Source organism: Trachurus japonicus, chromosome 22 (assembly GCF_045865225.1).
Source record: "Trachurus japonicus isolate A0001 chromosome 22, Traja_1.0".
Classification (NCBI taxonomy): domain Eukaryota; kingdom Metazoa; phylum Chordata; class Actinopteri; order Carangiformes; family Carangidae; genus Trachurus; species Trachurus japonicus.
Window position 1 is genome coordinate 7,082,016 of NC_140928.1, and position 17,634 is coordinate 7,099,649.

General features: G+C 39.5%; 1 protein-coding gene across 3 annotated transcripts; it reads left to right on the top strand.

Moving 5' to 3' along the window:
• The first annotated feature begins 1,459 nt into the window (after positions 1–1,459).
• On the top strand, positions 1,460–17,004 carry ganc (glucosidase, alpha; neutral C). 3 transcript variants are annotated; one of them, XM_085768212.1, is made up of 25 exons: positions 1,460–1,657; positions 1,995–2,057; positions 2,715–2,817; positions 3,370–3,497; positions 3,960–4,136; positions 4,904–4,923; positions 5,030–5,099; positions 5,751–5,847; positions 6,796–6,979; positions 7,883–8,027; positions 8,123–8,358; positions 8,885–9,011; positions 9,229–9,308; positions 9,523–9,666; positions 9,853–9,949; positions 10,713–10,814; positions 10,942–11,116; positions 11,804–11,872; positions 12,026–12,090; positions 12,790–12,866; positions 12,959–13,033; positions 13,740–13,853; positions 14,744–14,856; positions 15,025–15,128; positions 16,644–16,993. In XM_085768212.1, exons 6-25 carry the CDS (start codon positions 4,915–4,917, stop codon positions 16,754–16,756), a joined length of 2,196 nt encoding a protein of 731 aa, XP_085624338.1. In that variant the 5' UTR covers positions 1,460–1,657; positions 1,995–2,057; positions 2,715–2,817; positions 3,370–3,497; positions 3,960–4,136; positions 4,904–4,914; the 3' UTR covers positions 16,757–16,993. The 3 variants fall into 3 exon arrangements, 2 of the variants coding, with proteins under 2 accessions (XP_085624338.1, XP_085624337.1); XR_015034773.1 differs by having other exon boundaries at positions 1,462–1,657; positions 4,904–4,928; positions 12,790–12,882; XM_085768211.1 differs by having other exon boundaries at positions 1,462–1,657; positions 4,904–4,928; positions 16,644–17,004.
• The last annotated feature ends 630 nt before the right edge of the window (positions 17,005–17,634 follow it).

A 17,634-nucleotide genomic window follows, 5' to 3' on the forward strand; every position in this document is an offset into this window, starting at 1 on the left:
GTGTGCTTCCTACACCTGCCTCTCTTCTTCTACTGTGGTCAAAGACTTTTTTTTATTTTTTATTATTAAGACATATATACATACAAACAATAAACATACAATAAACAAATAAACAAAAAATATATACATATATACATACATACAGACATAAATATGTGTGGTCAAAGACGGTTTATAAAGTTTATATATCCGTATATTTAATATATCCAATAGAATACATTCATAGCAGTTGAAATAAAATAAAAAATAAACATCTCAAAATAAATAGTCAAAAATAAAATAAATATAAAATAGAATAAACATTGATTTCATAAGGGGGATTCAAATCAATTTTAGTTAGGCTATTCATTTCAGTGGGAAAATTCTTTAAGTTATCATATAGTTTTTGTGCCTTTATTTCTGTTACAAGTTTTAAGGATTTCATGTACAAATTAAAGTCATACATGAAGATTCATTATTCATTGTTACTGTAAAAAATGTTTTATTCCTGTTTAGTGCAGGCTATACGAGTCCACCCATAGACTGTAGAGTCCACCACAGCAAAGAACTAATGTGTACTATGTTCCTATTGTGAGGTAACTTGCTCTAATGTCGAATGATGTTCACCTGGCATTCCCTTGACACTTATGTACTATGCTCTATGAAAAATGCCAGTATTGTTTATTTTTGTACTTTTTCAATAAAGAATTTGAAAAACAAAAACAAAAAAAACAATGAATAATGAGAATCTAGATTTTTTATAAATGGAAAACAATAAAGAGGTTTTAAAGAAAATATTACTCCCAATAAAAGAGAATTATCCTCACACAGAGGGGATAACTGAAATATCAAATACTTATAATACTTATAATTAAAGGAAAAGTAAATGATAAGAGGAAACCATGACGATATTAATAATAACCATAGTAAACAAGTCAATACGCAACAAGAAAAGGAATATTAGATAATGAAAAGAAGAAAAATAATCAACATGAGTGGCATTTAAGGTAAAAGTCATACAATAATTAAGTTTATGAAGAAGATAATATATATAATAAATACAGTTAAGGTTAATTTCTAAACTTTTGTAAATCGTAGTAAGCCCTATTTATCATTTATTTTCTCATACACGTCTTATTTTGTACGTGTTCTATTTGTGCTGTTATTGAAATTCAATAAAGAAATGTTAAAATAAAAGTAGCATACGTTCATCTTCTTAAACATAGCTAATTTTGAAAAAAATATCATAAGGACTATTAGGATTTCCTAAAGGACTACAACAACCTCCAAAATGTCCAGAATCTCTACAATTAATATATAGGCTATATAAATGTACTTTATAAACAATATATCAAAAAGTTAATACAATTCAATGAAATATAAACTTTTACATTATATTATTAACATTTTGTATGCTTTAATTTCGGGATTTTGCTTTGAAAATCCAGACCGGATGTGCAGGTGCTGGTGAGTGTTAATCACATCCTGTGTGTGGTCGCTGTCGCTACGTCAGTCCGACCTGTCGGTGTCAGGAAGAGACTGAGTGGAGAAGTCATGTAGTTTATGTAAATATAAGAAAACCACGACTCGCTGAGAGAGGCCGGTGTTTGTTTTTATTTGTATCTTTAATTTGTTTATGTCAGCTCGAAATGGCGGAAGTGAACAAACCCGTTATCAGGTAGAAACAACGTGTCTGTTTTCAGACGCTGTGCAGCAGCAGCGGTGTGAAGTTTACTGTCACTGTGTTTGACCTTTGACTTTTCACACGGAGGCCTCAGATATTCATGTTTCAACTTGTCCTGCAGTCTGTGCATGATGTTTAATTGATGATAGTGTTTTTTTGTTTTTGTTTTTTTATTAATGCAAGAAAGAAATCTCATAGTGTTTTTGTACTGTAGTTAAATCTGTCAGTGGGTGTTAACAGGTGCTTCAACACATAACATTGGGTTTTTAGACTCCTTAAATCTACAAAGTTCCCGTAGATAATTTAGTTTTCTCTCTGCTTCTTCCTTTAGTGTCGTCCCAGATGATGAAGGAGAGAAAAAGTTCAAGATCAGTAGTGATGTAGCTTTCTACAGGTAGGTACATAGATAACAAATCACAACCTGTGCTTTGCACTACACAGGATCATGTTTAAATATGTCTCATCATAACAATGTTAAAGGGATGGTTCACCCAAAATTCAAATTTCACTCATTATCTGCTCACCCTCATGTCGACTAAGGGCTGGGAGAAGTTTCAGAGTCCTCCGTGCCTTCTCTGAGTTACAGCGGGGCTCCGTGCAGCACTGCATGTCCATATGACGGTAGCGAACGGGGCTCACTTTTCTTCGTCCAAAAAGACACACCAAAAAACATCCAAATACCTCCATAGTGCTCGTCTGTAATGTCCCTCTTGTATTGAAGCCCCAACATGAGAAATTGTTCTGCCGGTGTTATTTAATTTTTTTCGGAACAATTTCTTCATTCAAGAGGGACATTACAGACGAGCTGTGTGGAGGTATTTGTATGTTTTTGGTGTGTCTTTTTGGATGAAGAAAAGTGAGCCCCGTTCGCTACCGTCATATGGACATGCAGTGCTGCACGGAGCCCCGCTGTAACTCAGAGAAGGCACGGAGGACTCCGAAACTTCTCCCAGCCCTTAGTCGACATGAGGGTGAGTAGATAATGAGTGAAATTTGAATTTTGGGTGAACTATCCTTTTAATAATATTCATTTTTTATGTTAATTTCGGAGGCGACAGATGCAGAGTCCACCCTTGCAGCACCGAGCCCTGTTGGACACCCTGGTGCTCACAGAGAAAGGTGCACGTTTTGAACTGTTGGAGCCCAACACCAAGGTCTGAACACTACAGCAGCACTTTTCAACCCCCTTTATAAATAGTGTACTTCTCTGTATTTACGCCATTGGTTGTTGAGTCATATTGTTGTTATATATTTTGTGCTGTGTTGTATGTTCTACGTCTGTTACACTGCATGCTCTTTTAGCTCCACATTGCTGCACAGCCAAATGAAGTGATTGAGATTGAGATTTATTCTAAAATATTTAAAATAATTTAGGCAGAAAGTCTTAAAAACGTGTGCTGCTAAACTTAATAATTAGAGGATTTGTTAGATCCCACAGGAAGATCATGTTTGTTCTCCAGATTTAGTGTTATAATCATCTTTATTTTTTATCTATATACATATACATATTGACTTACATGTCAAGTCAAATTTAAAAGGTGAGAAAGAAATAATTAAGACACTAATGAAATAATAGAATAGACAGTAACCTATAATTAATCCAGAGGGTAATGTCCGGTGCTCTGAAGCAACCTGCACCTTCATAATCAACCATATTTATCTTGTTATATTATATTTTAATTCTCTGTCTTTGCTCTTTTTCTCAGACCAGACTTCTTCTCTCTGTGTCGCCCTGTCAACACGACTCTGTGAGGATCCTGATTGATGAACTCCAGCCCATTAAAACACGCTACCGAGTTCCAGATGTGATAACAGTGGAGCCACAGTGTGAACAGTAAGAGCTCTGTTATAATAACATTTACATATATACATCCCTTTAATGCACTAAACAAATCCACACATCCTTTATTTCTCTCCTTCCTTTGATGCATTAAAGGCTTCGTGCTTGTGTTTGTGTTTTTTCTGTTGCACATCTGCGACTCTCCTGAAATGTTGAGAAATGATTTATGGATGAAGTCAGTTCAGCCTCGTTTGGAGCTTCTCTCCATCTGCAGTTTCTCTTATTTCAAAGTCAAAATGTCAACATCTTAAAATGGCTTCTCAGTTAAAATTGAACAAATGTGTTGCTTTTTAGTTCCTGGAAATCATTCTCGGTGGAGATGTGACATTGTTTTAAAAGCTAAGAAAGAAACTGCACCTTTATTTCTTATTTTTTGAGACATTCAAACAGTAAAATGACTTCAAATTCATGTTGGTTTGTCAGTATTTCATCAGTATTTTGTCTTTTGTCCCTCAGGCTCAGGGTGGAGACACAGACCGAGGATTGCGTCACGCTCTCCTGGTCGTCAGGGCGACATCAGGTGCGTGTGTGGCGTTTTCCTTTCCGTGTGGAGATCCTGTGTGAGGACGAAGTGATGGTCACGTTCAATCCTAAAGAGAAACTGTGGTTTGAGACGCTGCAGCATCCACCGAGGTGAGGATCACAGGAGAGTGGTTCAAACTACAACAACATATAATATACGTAATTGTTAATTTGGTTGTTCTATAAATACATTTGAGTTGAAGGAATAGTTCACCAAAAATTGAAATTCAGTCATGATTGACTCACCCTCATGCTGATGAATACTCCGGAGTAGTTTTTTATTCCTCAAAGTGCATCTGGAGACCTGGGAGGCCGGTTCGAAAACTTTATATGACAGTAATAGCGCCCGACACAAAAAAGTCCATAAAACTACACAAAAAACCTCTAATATTCCTCCACACTGCTTGTCCGCTGCAATCCAAGTGTCCTGAAGGGATATAGTCCAGAGTTTACTCAAAACGACGTCATTTAGGACATTTTTACAGCCTAAACAGTCCTGTATTGAATTTGCCACTCCACGTGAACGTCAGACAGGACTGTTCAGGCTGTAAAAATGTCCTAAATGACGTTGTTTCCCTTCAGGACACTTGGATTGCAGCGGACGAGCAGTAAGGAGTAATATTAGAGGGTTTTTGTGTAGTTTTATGGAGGTTTTTGTGTCGGGCACTATTGACTCTCATAAAGGGATTTCGTTGGACCATGAACCGGCCTCCCGGGTCTCCAGATGCACTTTGAGGAATAAAAAACTACTCCGGAGTATTCATCAGCATGAGGATGAGTCAATAATGACTGAATTTCATTTTTTGGTGAACTATTCCTTTAAGTTGAATGATATAATATAATATAATTAAAATTTATCTGTGTCTCTCTTCTTTTAGTTTCACATCTCATGGCTCTGGTGGGGTGAGATAACGTCAACACTGTTCTCGCTGCAGTATGATATCAGTCAGACATGAAGGAGTTAAACGCCTTTATATTGTTCCTTTGCTTTGTTCCTCCAACAGCGTGAAGACGACCCCGCGAGTTTATTGTGGAGAGAGACGTTCAGGCACTTTGTGGATATCAAAGCTAATGGTTTGTGGCTGCTGTTGAATATTTTAAAGGCCAGACTTCTTGTCAGTGTGTCTGCAGCAGCAGCGTTAGGTCTCATTGTCTGAGCTTGTTAAAAAACACACTCAAAAGAAACAAGAGCCCCGAGTGGGAGCGACTTTTAAAAACTGTCCTTTTCTTATTTATTTATTTATTTTTATTATTATTCTGTTGACTTGTGATGTGAATATATAATTATAGTTTCATAGCTCTTTTGGTGAGATGATTTATGGTCTGCACTTTATGAAAACAAACACACACTGTAGCCAGACAGCCCCACTCAGGAGGAGAACCAATTACACACAGTGTTGTAATGGGACGACACTTCAAGTTTTTTAATAATGTAAGAAGAAAGGGACTTGTGTAAAAGTCTAACCACACAAGACAGTTCCTAGAAAGCAGCAAGTACTTAGTGCAAGTACTAATGAAAAGGAAATTACATCCTCCTCAGTCCATAAACTTTCTATAAATAAATCCTAATTACCTGCTAGAGTCGTTTAACCCAGTGCACAGCAGCGAAGATGAACATTTTCTTTACTCTTACTGTGATTGTAGATTCAGTTTCTGCTGATAAATGAATGAATTATATGAATTAAACTAGTTGTTGTTGTTGTTGTTGTTGTTGTGTCTCTGCAGGTCCCAGCAGCGTTGGAGCGGACGTCTCTCTTCACGGCTTCAGCCATGTGTACGGTCTCCCAGAGCACGCCGACGGCCTGCAGCTCAGAGACACAAGGTCCACACACACACACACACACACACACAAACAAGTGATTTGTGCATTGATAGCAAGGCAGCGTTATTTAGAGTATTTAGTGCATTTCATACCAACGTGCAACTCAATGTGCTTTACATAAAAACAAAACTTTTAACACTAAGAGTTGGAAACATACAAAAAAACATACAATTTTAAAAAATTTAAATAAAACCCAAAATAGTAAAAATTGAAAACATTAAACATACAATTAAAAGCAATAAAAAAGAATAAAAGAAAGTGCAGGAAAAAGAGAGAAAAATATAAAAACTAGACTAAAATAGAGCATAAAATATGAGTTTGCAGCATGAAATATTGATTTGTATTAAAACAATTAAAGCAGAAGTAAGCGATCCGGTCGTTTTGGCTAACTTCCTGTCAGCCGATGCAGTTAGCAGTCCCCGCCCTCGTCCCTACGTCACCACATTCACGCGCATCCCTTGGCTGCACACACAGAGAGGACCGCCCCTTTATGCCGTTCTCTCTCCTCATTGGATAAAGGTTGTAGGATACAAGGAAAGTTTTCTCCTCGGCTTACAGCAGAGCAGAGTGACTGACAGACCCGTGCTTCAGACCAAACACTCTATGTAAGTGATTGCTGTCGGAAGATATAACAATTTAAGACTTATATTAACACAAACATTCCGCTTACTTCTGCTTTAAGAGGACTTGCAGTGCAAATCCAAGATTAAAATTTAAAGGGATACTTCACCCAAAATCGAGAATTCACCAATCATCTACTCACTGTCATGCCAAGGAAGGGTTTGGAGAACTTTTGGAGAACTGATTAGTGAATTATCGATTTGGGGTGAAGTATCCCATTAAAGTTTTTTAAAAGAGCTCAGCCATGACAACATGAAACCATGATCTCATTGGTTTGCAGCCTTCAGTTTTCAGAGAGTCGTCTGATGATCTGCTCTCTGTTCACAGAGACGGTGAACCGTACCGGCTCTACAACCTGGACGTCTTCGCCTACGAGCTCCAGAGTCGTCGCGGCCTCTATGGCTCCGTGCCGCTGCTGGTGGCTCACAAACCCAACAGGACTCTGGGCGTGTTCTGGCTCAATGCATCAGAGACTTTTGTGAACGTACATTACAGCCCCACAGACCTCCAGGTAAACTCTGGTGACCCTGTCTGCTTTATAAAAAAGTAGAATTACATGACAAAAAGCTACCGAACCCATTCAGAGGTGAATAATTTTAGCAGAAATGCAAAAATGTATTAGGACGTAATAAGGTGGAAATAAGGTGATCGGAGTCAGTGTCGTCTTTTAAGTCTCTACTTAAAATTTTTATCTGAGTTGCTAATTTCCTCTGTTTCCCACTGTTTTTACCTGTTTGAACGGCGGAGCAGAGCCGCGAGCTGCTCAGAGCTAAGCTACGGAGGCTAATGGGATTTCTTGGTTTCCCTCATCAAACTCATCAAATACACAATCCAACAACTCCAAAACGCTCTGGTGGACAAGTTGTGACCTGCACATTCACCACGCTATGAGATAATAACAGAACGTTACGAGACAGAGTTGTTTTAGAGGTAAATTCATGCAAAACCACTGATGTACGTTCCTGTTGGGGACAGTTTTTCATCAAGCAGTCTCTGCATTTACTTCTAAAACAACTCTGTCTGGTAACGTTCTGTTATTATCTCATAGCGTGGTGAATGTGCAGGTCACAACTTGTCCACCAGAGCGTTTTGGAGTTGTTGGATTGTGTGTTTGATGAGTTTGATGAGTTTGATGAGGGAAACCAAGAAATCCCATGAGCCTCTGTAACGTAGCTCTGAGCAGCTCGCGGCTCTGCTCCACCGTTCTGAAAATAGCTTGCACCGACAATTAAAGGTAACGAACCTACTGCTAAAACTATAGGGATTATGGCAATGGGCCAATTTGCCAAAATGTTGAACTATCCCTTTAAGCACTTACTTTACTTACTTACTTTAGTTTGATAAATGCTCTATAAATAAACTTTACTATTAATATTACTATTATTATTATTATAACCCGTGCCACCTCACCCAGGAGGACCACACCCCCCCGGTGAAGAGGAGGCGTGTGCAGCCTCAGACCGACGTCCGCTGGCTGTCAGAGAGCGGCGTGATCGACTGCGTGGTTCTGCTCGGGCCCGGTCCACAGCAGCTCTTCAGACAGTACGCTCAGCTCACAGGTGTGTCCTCCGCAAGTGCTGGGTCTGTTTTTATCATCACTGAAAACAATTCAGCCCCTACCCTTTCCTCCCCCCCCACATGCTCTCTCTCTCAGGGTACCAGGCTCTGCCCCCTCTCTTCGCCCTCGGGTATCACCAGTGCCGCTGGAACTACCTCGACGAAGCTGACGTGAAGGCCGTGGACGCCGGGTTCGATCGCCACAACATCCCGTATGACGTCATCTGGCTGGACATCGAGCACACGGACGGGAAGCGTTACTTCACCTGGGACCCCGTCCACTTCCCCGACCCGACCGGCCTGCAGCGCCACCTACAGGAGAAGAACAGGAAGGTCAGACACACAAAAGATATATTCTCTCCTCCATTGATCTTCTGCAAGTTTAAAGGGACAACGAGGAGTTTTGGAAAAGCGAAGCGTTTTCACACTACATTTATGAGCCTCCACGCGCACCGTGAAATTCTTTGACCGGCGCAAGACAGACTCATGTTTTCATTCATCAAGAATGAAAGTCAGAGGTTCAAAGAGGTTCACATACCGTCGTAGTTCTGACCATAAACAGCGATTCAGCTGCGTTATTCTCATGACTCGCCGGGCAGCGTCCGCGAAACCGAAAGTAAGGAAACGCTGGACGGCTCTCCCAGCATTTCCGCCACCACTAATAACAAAATAACGACAGAGACAAAACGATATATATTTATCGAAAATGGGCCCATTAACAAGTGTGGGTAACGTAGATTCATCCATATTAATATGAGACTTTTTTATTGTCGCGGGATTTTTCGTTCTGCCGATGGAGAAACTCCTCGTTGTCCCTTGAAGTTATTTAATGTGCATGTTTTTATTTTATTTTTTTCAGCTGGTTGTTATAAATGACCCCCACATCAAAGCTGATCCTGATTGGTTGCTGTATCGTGAAGCCAGGGACGGTGGACATTTTGTCAAGAACAGAGAGGGAGAGCTCTATCAGGGCTCATGCTGGCCTGGTAATGTGTTTCTAACCATAAAGACAGTGAAATACGACTGCTAATACTACGATAATAATCCTCCACTGACACCAAGTTAAACATATTTCTATATCTTGTTTCCAATTTAGATTAAACAGATTTCTTTTATTATAACACAACTTTGTGGCCCTTTTATGTTTATTATACACAAATTTGTATTCTCCTCTTTGTAACGAAACATTAACTTTCGTCATAGATGAGTCCTGTTACCTTGATTTCAGCAGCCCAGCCACTCGAGCCTGGTACTCCAGGTGCTTCAGCCTGGAGAAATACAAGGTAAGTGTGTGTGGAAAATAATCCACAGATCAATAATATTATCTGTTATGTTGTTGAGAACAGATGAGCTACTGGCTACTTTCTGGAGTTGTAGTTTTTTTTTAATCTAATGTTGTAGATGTTAAATGAAAGAAATACAACTGATGATTTGCTGCTTCTATTTTAAATATTAAAAGTATTTTATAATCCGAGAGCAGTTTCCGTCTGACTTCAGGGGTCGACTCCCTCGTTATTTGTGTGGAACGATATGAACGAACCGTCTGTGTTCGACGGGCCGGAGCAGACGATGCCTAAGGACGCAGTGCATCATGGGGGCTGGGAACACAGGGAACTGCACAACCTGTACGGCTTCTACCAGGTGAGTGGGATCGTTGTTGTTGTCGGGGTTAAAGCTGCTTTTATATCAACATTTTGTATGCAGGAAAAATTTTGTATTAGAATTTGAAAGTGACACTACAGACTGAGACCTGGTGCATGTTCTCGTCTTCACCTCCTTCACATTAGAGGTGGACATCGTTACTGAATGACCTCTGTCTTTTTGAAGCACATGGCGACAGCCGAGGGTCTGATGACTCGCTCAGGTGGCTCAGAGAGACCCTTCGTCCTGTCGCGCTCCTTCTTCGCCGGGTCACAGAGATTCGGTGAGTTACTTAAATGGAAAAAAAGCTTCTTCATGTATTTATGCAGTGATTAAATTCACTGTATTTAAAGGGATAGTTCAACATTTTGGCAAATTGGCCCATTGCCATAATCCCTATACAGTAGTTTTAGGAGTAGGTTCATTACCTTTAATTGTCGGTGCAAGCTGTTTTTACAATGGCGGAGCAGAGCCGTGAGCTGCTCAGAGCTACGCTACGGAGGCTCATGGGATTTCTTGGTTTCCCTTGCTTTCCAAACTCATCAAATACACAATCCAACAACTCCACAACGCTCTGGTGGACAAGTTGTGACCTGCACATTCACCACGCTATGAGATAATAACAGGACGTTACCAGACAGAGTTGTTTTAGAGGTAAATACAGAGACTGCTTGATGAAAAACTGCTCCCGATGGGAATGCGCATCAGCGGTTTTGCATGAATTTACCTCTAAAACAACTCTGTCTCGTAACGTCCTGTTATTATCTCATAGCGTGGTGAATGTGCAGGTCACAACTTGTCCAACAGAGCGTTTTGGAGTTGTTGGATTGTGTATTTGATGAGTTTGTTGAGGGAAACCAAGAAATCCCATGAGCCTCCGTAGCGTAGCTCTGAGCAGCTCGCGGCTCTGCTCCGCCGTTCTAAAAATAGCTTGCACCGACAATTAAAGGTAACAAACCTACTGCTAAAACTATAGGGATTATGGCAATGGGCCAATTTGCCAAAATGTTGAACTATCCCTTTAAGCGACTTTGTTTGTTGTGCAGGAGCAATATGGACGGGGGACAACGTCGCCACATGGGAATATCTAAAGATCTCGATTCCAATGCTTTTGTCCCTCAGTGTGGCCGGTGTGGTGTTTTGTGGAGGTGAGGTTTTTAAATTAAAAATCACAACTAGACTCATGAAGAAACAGAAATACTAAAACTTGTTTAGAAGTACACAAACCCTTCATGCTGTGATATCTCTTCTCATCCCGTGTCCTGTGTTTTTTAGCCGATGTCGGTGGGTTTGTTCAGGATCCAGATCCAGAGCTGCTGGTGCGTTGGTACCAGGCCGGCGCCCTGCAGCCGTTTTTCCGCGGCCACTCGGCAAACGTGACGAAGCGCCGGGAGCCGTGGTTGTTTGGAGAGGAGGTGACCGCTGCGATCCGCACCGCAATCCAACAGAGGTACAGTACCGTCAGAGAGCGGTTCAGTCGTTGCATACGTCCAGATGTTGGTCCATTTATCAAAGTGTTTCAGCAGCCTCAGTTGTTTTTCTTTTTTCTGCCAGTGCACTGAGCTTAGAGGGAAAGTTAAAAAGATCATTTATTGACCATCTATGACAGTTGATCAATTCTGTTTTGGCCTGAACAAATCACCAACAAGGCTCAAAATCAACAGCTTCCCATCATTAAGGCATAAAATCAATTTGCAAAACTTCACACAAATACTAATAATCACATTTTCAAATGTATTTAACAAGAGAAATTAATAAATACTTGAGAGGGAGGACTTCCTGGACTCAGAATATGTTGAACACTTACATGTATGTGCTTCATCAGGTTTTTTTCATAGCTTTCTTACCTTGTAAATTTTAAACTAATACCTTGATCATTATTATTCTGTTGTGATGTTTTTTTAAATGTTTTATTCTGACCGAGAAACTGAATTTCATTCTCTTGTTAATGCAAATGCACAGTGATAATGACAATAAAGAATCCTTGAATCCTGACAGAGGTCCAAGTTGAGTCTGAGCTGCTAATAAAGTCAAATAAATAAATAAATGAAGTAAATAAAATAGTAAATAAAGTGTAAATCAGGTAAATTGTGGCTTATAAAACAGACTGTGGTGTCCTCTGGTCTCTTGTCTTTAGGTACCGTCTGCTGCCGTACTGGTACACTCTGTTGCACCAGGCCCACACCTCTGGTCTGCCTCCACTCAGGTGAGCGTCGCTGCCACCTGCTGCTCGGGCAGATGTGCTGCAGCTGCAAACATCAGCGTCGGTCAGGCCTGCAGCGTCAGACACTAGAGGTCAATATTCCTCATCTAACTTCAGCAAAAAAGTGATAGAAACTCTGATTTTTATCTGACACAGACCTCTGTGGGTGGAGTTCCCGACCGAGCAGGGCACCTTCTCCGTGGACAACCAGTATCTGATCGGTGATTAATGCTGCTTTAATCTTACGTCATCACACAGCTGTGCCCTTAAAGGGATAGTTCACCCAAAATTCAAATTTCACTCATTATCTACTCACCCTCACGTCGACTAAGGGCTGGGAGAAGTTTCAGAGTCCTCCGTGCCTTCTCTGAGTTACAGGGGGGCTCCGTGCAGCACTGTATGACGGTTGTGAACAGAGCTCACTTTTCTTTGTCCAAAAAGACACACCAAAAAACATCCAAATACCTCCATAGTGCTCGTCTGTAATGTCCCTCTTGTATTGAAGCCCCAACATGAGAAATTGTTCCGAAAAAAATTAAATAAGTCTATATTTAAGCTTGTTTGTAGCGGAAGCTCCCAGTGTCTCAGTTCACTGCTCTTCCTGTGCCGGCGGAACAATTTCTCATGTTGGGGCTTCAATACAAGAGGGACGTTACAGACGAGCAGTATGGAGGTATTTGGATGTTTTTTGGTGTGTCTTTTTGGACGAAGAAAAGTGAGCACCATTCACAACCATTATATGGACAAATACTGCTGCGCGGACCCCCCGTAACTCCGAGAAGGCACGGAGGACTCTGAAACTTCTCCCAGCCCTTAGTCGACATGAGGGTGAGTAGATAATGAGTGAAATTTGAATTTTGGGTGAACTATCCCTTTAAATCGCTGCATGTGGGAGTTAAACTGTGTTCGATTCCCTGCAGGAGGAGCTCTGCTGGCCTGTCCCGTCACTGAGCCGGGCGTTCAAGAAGTCAAAGTGCTGCTTCCTGGATGTGGCGAGGTAAATCAGCCTCCAGGTAACATGTTCATATCCCGATACAGTCGTGTTCATCTTCATACTGGACGTTACATTCAGGTTTGTTTCCGTCTCAGATCTGGTTTGACGTCCACTCTACAAAGGCCTACGAAGGAGGCAGGACGCTGAGTCTCCCCGTCACCATGGATACAGTAAGTATGGGTGTGCGATACTGCAAAAATTTGATTTGATCGATCCAATACCAAGTAAATACAGGGCCAGTATTTCCAATACTGATACCAATACCAATACTTTTTACTTGCAGCACAATTTTACTGACTAGTAATAATATCTACTTTTGTGTAGGAGAGAGCAATGCCTCATAACTCTTTTTTTATTTTTATTTTTTTAAATTTTAGATACTGTATGTGTGTGTCTCTATGTTTAGATTATTGGTTATATGCTGTATGCTGTCTATGTAGAATATTTATGGATAATTTGTGTCTGTAAATCTTTTTGTTATGCTTTGATTGTGTACAGTATTTCTGATTTGTATTTTTATTGTAGTTGATGTGTATTACATCAGCTAATGGGGATCCAAATGAAATAAATTATTAAATCAAGTTTATGCGAATTTGAATGAAAATTTGAATTTTCATGATCATTGAATTATTTTTTAATTTTTCCTTTAATTAATCATGATAATGTTCATAATAAAAACAGTTTCAATGTGGATTTTATAGCTTTTATGTGAGTTTTTTTTTATGTGGGTTTTATATTGGTGTTTGTATGTCTAACTGTTCGGAGGCCAAACCGATGACAAATTTCTGTCCTTGTTATAGACAATAAAGCTTTTTGAATTGAGATGAATGAATAAGTCAGAGGTTGTGTGACAACAACATGTTTTCCTCTGTGCAGGTTCCTCTGTTCCAGCGCGGAGGCTCGGTGGTCTGCAGGTCGACAGGAAGTGGCTCCTGCACGGCCGACGTCCAGCAGCTGCCGCTCTCCATCACCGTGGCGCTAAACTGTCAGGTAGGAAAAGGATGTAATACTATAGTCCTTTTAATATTATGTAATTAGGGATGGACAAAATATTAGGAACACCTTGATCTTGAGTAAACACAATTACATGTCTCCATTTTAAAAAAAAAAATTTTAGAGCTTCAATTAAGCATAATTTTCATTACCCATTCATCAGCTGTTTGTTTTCTTCATTCATTTTTTTCATTATGGTGTAGATTTAATCAAATTCTGATTTTTGAGAAGCTGAAACCTGTGAATATTTTTCTTTTAGATGACCCAAGTGATTCATTAATAATCACAATAGAACAGATTTCAGTAACCCTTCAATTTACAGGCCACTAATTACGTGATAATGTCAAGAAATAACAAGTAATTGCATTGTAATGTAAAGAAATAGCCTAGAAATAATAACAGTCAATTTCATAGTAATGTCATGTTTTTCATGAAGACAAAAGATTACACATCCTTTTTATGCTTTGAATTTTTCTCCACCAAGTCTTCTTGCATTTGTCAATCACAATCAATTATTTCTGGGCTGTTTCTACACAATCAATCGTTATTTCTTGGCTATATTTCTCAACATTACTATGAAATTGACCGTTATTTCGAGGCTATTTCTTGCTATTATCACGTAATTAGCGGCCTGTAAATTAAAGGTTTACCCAGATTTTAACACAATATGATGTCTTTGATATAGTGCTTTTACATTTTTCCATGTAATAAAACAAAATTATAATTATAGGTCATAGATCTGCTAAGCTGCTTTGTATTTACTACCTAAAAAATATAATTTTTTCTATTGATGGACAGTTAATTTCTACCATTAGTAAATTAATTCTGCATGTTCATGCCCAGACTCGTGATATTTAAGAGCAGACTGCCGTCCCGTCTCTCTGCAGGGAGCAGCTGACGGCGAGCTCTACCTGGACGACGGCCACTCCTTCAGCTACCGCCACAGAAAGGCCTTCTGTCTGCGCCGGTTCACCATGCTGTCAGGCCGGCTGCTCTGCCGGTGAGTCACACTCACACCTCCCGACGAGGAGACGCTTTTTTAAAGACACATGGGGAAGGAGCTAAAAAAAGACGTTTGAGACGTTTGAGCCTCAAATAGCTGCAACATTGTTTTTAGAAAGGAAATGTAAAAATTCATGTTGATTCATGTTGACGCTGCTTCCTTCAGCTCCGCCTGTGAGGACGCAGCTTTCGACTGTGACACCGTCGTTCACTCGGTCACCGTCCTGGGGCTGAGGAGGAAACCGTCCACTGTGACTGTGCAGGTGTCAGGTGAGGCTCAGTCAGAGTGACACACACACACGCACACACTCACTGCTGCCACATAGTGTAGAGCACACATGTCAAACTCAAGGCCCGGGGGCCAGATCCGGCCCGCAATACAATTTTATGTGGCCCGTGAGAAAATGTCAAGAAATAGCCTAGAAATAACGGTCAATTTCATAGTAATGACGAGAAATATAGCCAAGAAATAACAAGTAATTGTGTAGAAATAGCCCAGAAATAATTGATTGTGATTGACAATTGCAAGGACTTCCCAAAAAATTAAAAGCACGAAAAGCATGTGTAATCTTTAGCCTTTATGAAAAGCATTTCTATTTCTTTTATTAATGGCCCTCTGATATAGCACTCACATCACAAATCCCACAATGCACTGCAACAGCTACCGTACGGTTATGACCAAGCAATAGATTGACAAACGCCAAGCCCTATCTGGCATGGAGGAAATGGCATAGGAGAGAAAACTATATGAGAATATGTGTTGGGTTTTTTTTACATCCTTTTCTGAAATCACAATACACACAATGAAAAGTAAAATAATAAAATAATTCCTAATATTCTTTATTTTATTTTATTTTATTGAAAGGATTTACAGTATGTGGCTGTTCACATTCATATATAATTAATATAAAACAATGTCAGTTTTAGTCTGTTCAGTAAATGTCAATACTGGTCGACTTGCGACACTCTGTGTTTTACATTTTGGCCCCTTGTATGATTGAGTTGAACACTCCTTGTGTAGAGGCTGTGTCAGCTGATATTCATAAGGATAATAGCTACTGGGATAACGATAGCGATGCAGCGATGTGTCGTCCAACATAAGCAGGAGAATTCAAAGTTTATAATACCAAATTAATTGATACATTTATTGATTTTGATATTTATAAAGATGAGAAAAGGAAACTTGTCGTAAAACTTTATTCAAGTATTCAAGCAAATAAAATTGAGCTAAAATGTGAGAAGAAGTTTGGATTTGTCGTCTCAGAGGAGGAGGGTTGAATATCTATGTGTCTAATATCTAATCATCTTCCAATAATTCAAGCATGAGGAGAAAATCCTGTTGGAAGAATTTGATAATAACAAATAATTTGTGCCTCACAAAATGAATGTTTATGTCATGAACTGACTTGTTATCCATCAGTGATATTGCGTATATAAATAGAAAGGTGACCGACTATTTAGCCGTGTTGAACTGGATTTCATCATTTCCTGTCCCTAAAATCTAAAATCGTGGCTCTTTTTGGTTTTTCTGCATCATCATGTTTTTTGCCTCATTCACTGTTTTGTTCTGTTGTTCTTATTATAAAGGCAGAAAACAATAGACAATAGAAGTGTCAGGCCCATGAAAACCTCATTTGTCCTGTAGGAAATGAAGCTCAGTTAGAGGTGGAGGTAGTTTTTACTAACTTTGCAGGTCCTGGAAGTTCAGAGTTTTGTTATAAAATAAAATTGAACCGCCAAAAAAACCAAAACAACATAAATGGTCTCATATCTTTCTGTCACCAGGTGATAAACACTCAGCTGCTGCCTTTCGGTACGTGGAGAGCTGCTGCAGCCTGACAGTGAGCGACCTGAGCCTGAGGGTGGCGACAGACTGGGACATACAGATAGGTCGATGATGTGGGTTTGTTGTTTCACAGAGGAGGAGGAGGTTAAAATCAGCTGAATTTAATACTTGATACAATGAAATGAAATGAAGATTAATGCTGCAGAGCTCACAGCAGCACATTGTTATTATTTTACCCATTTTCTTTTTAAAGTTTATGTAGGAAAAACAGTCGAATCCCTCCATTTTTATCTGCCTCACTGAGAACTGTACTATTTAAAAAAAAAAAAACATGAATAAAAGTGAATGACAAGATAAAAAAACAGGCTCATTTTATGTTATTTTGTTTTGTTTTGAATGATCATGAATCTACAGGATTACATAAATACAACAGTGGATAAATAACTCTTCACATCATCATCGTCTAGTAAAACTAAACTAAAACCCAGTGACGATCTGTTTTGTTCGTTGTGAGACCGGACTTCTTCCCAAAACAGATGTTTGTTTAAGAGCGACACATGACAAGTCCGACACATGACAAGGAAACTGCAGCGAGCGTAAAACACACTGACGTTACAAGAAGTCACTTAACACCTTCAGGAATGATCGTGTTTTGATATGAAAGTGTTAAAGCGCCCGATTTAATTTAATTTAACAGCTTTAGGAAGAAGATGAGAGAATCAGGGAGACACGTGAGAAAAATAAGATGAAATATGAGGGGAAATTAATGTAAAACATAGCAAATTATTTTCAAAACACGCTCTAAGATGTTTTTAAATGGAAATATCTGCAGTAATTTAAATTCTCTGAGACATTGTGGGACGTTGTTCTCGCCATGAGGAGCGACTACAGCAACACAACTAAACAGTGATGAGACTGATGTTGATTCTCTGTGCAAATAATCAATATTACATTTTCTTTTTCTTTAACTTAAAACTGAGCCTCTTTCAT

What these genes read in the sequence shown, in the direction of transcription:
- ganc (XM_085768211.1), top strand. Translation starts at nt 1,629, where the DNA reads ATGGCGGAAGTGAACAAACCCGTTATCAG. An exon ending in CTGCAGCTCAGAGACACAAG is followed by an intron (nt 5,848 to 6,795) that starts GTCCACACACAC and finishes CTCTGTTCACAG; the next exon opens with AGACGGTGAACCGTACCGGC. An exon ending in TGTGACTGTGCAGGTGTCAG is followed by an intron (nt 15,129 to 16,643) that starts GTGAGGCTCAGT and finishes TTCTGTCACCAG; the next exon opens with GTGATAAACACTCAGCTGCT.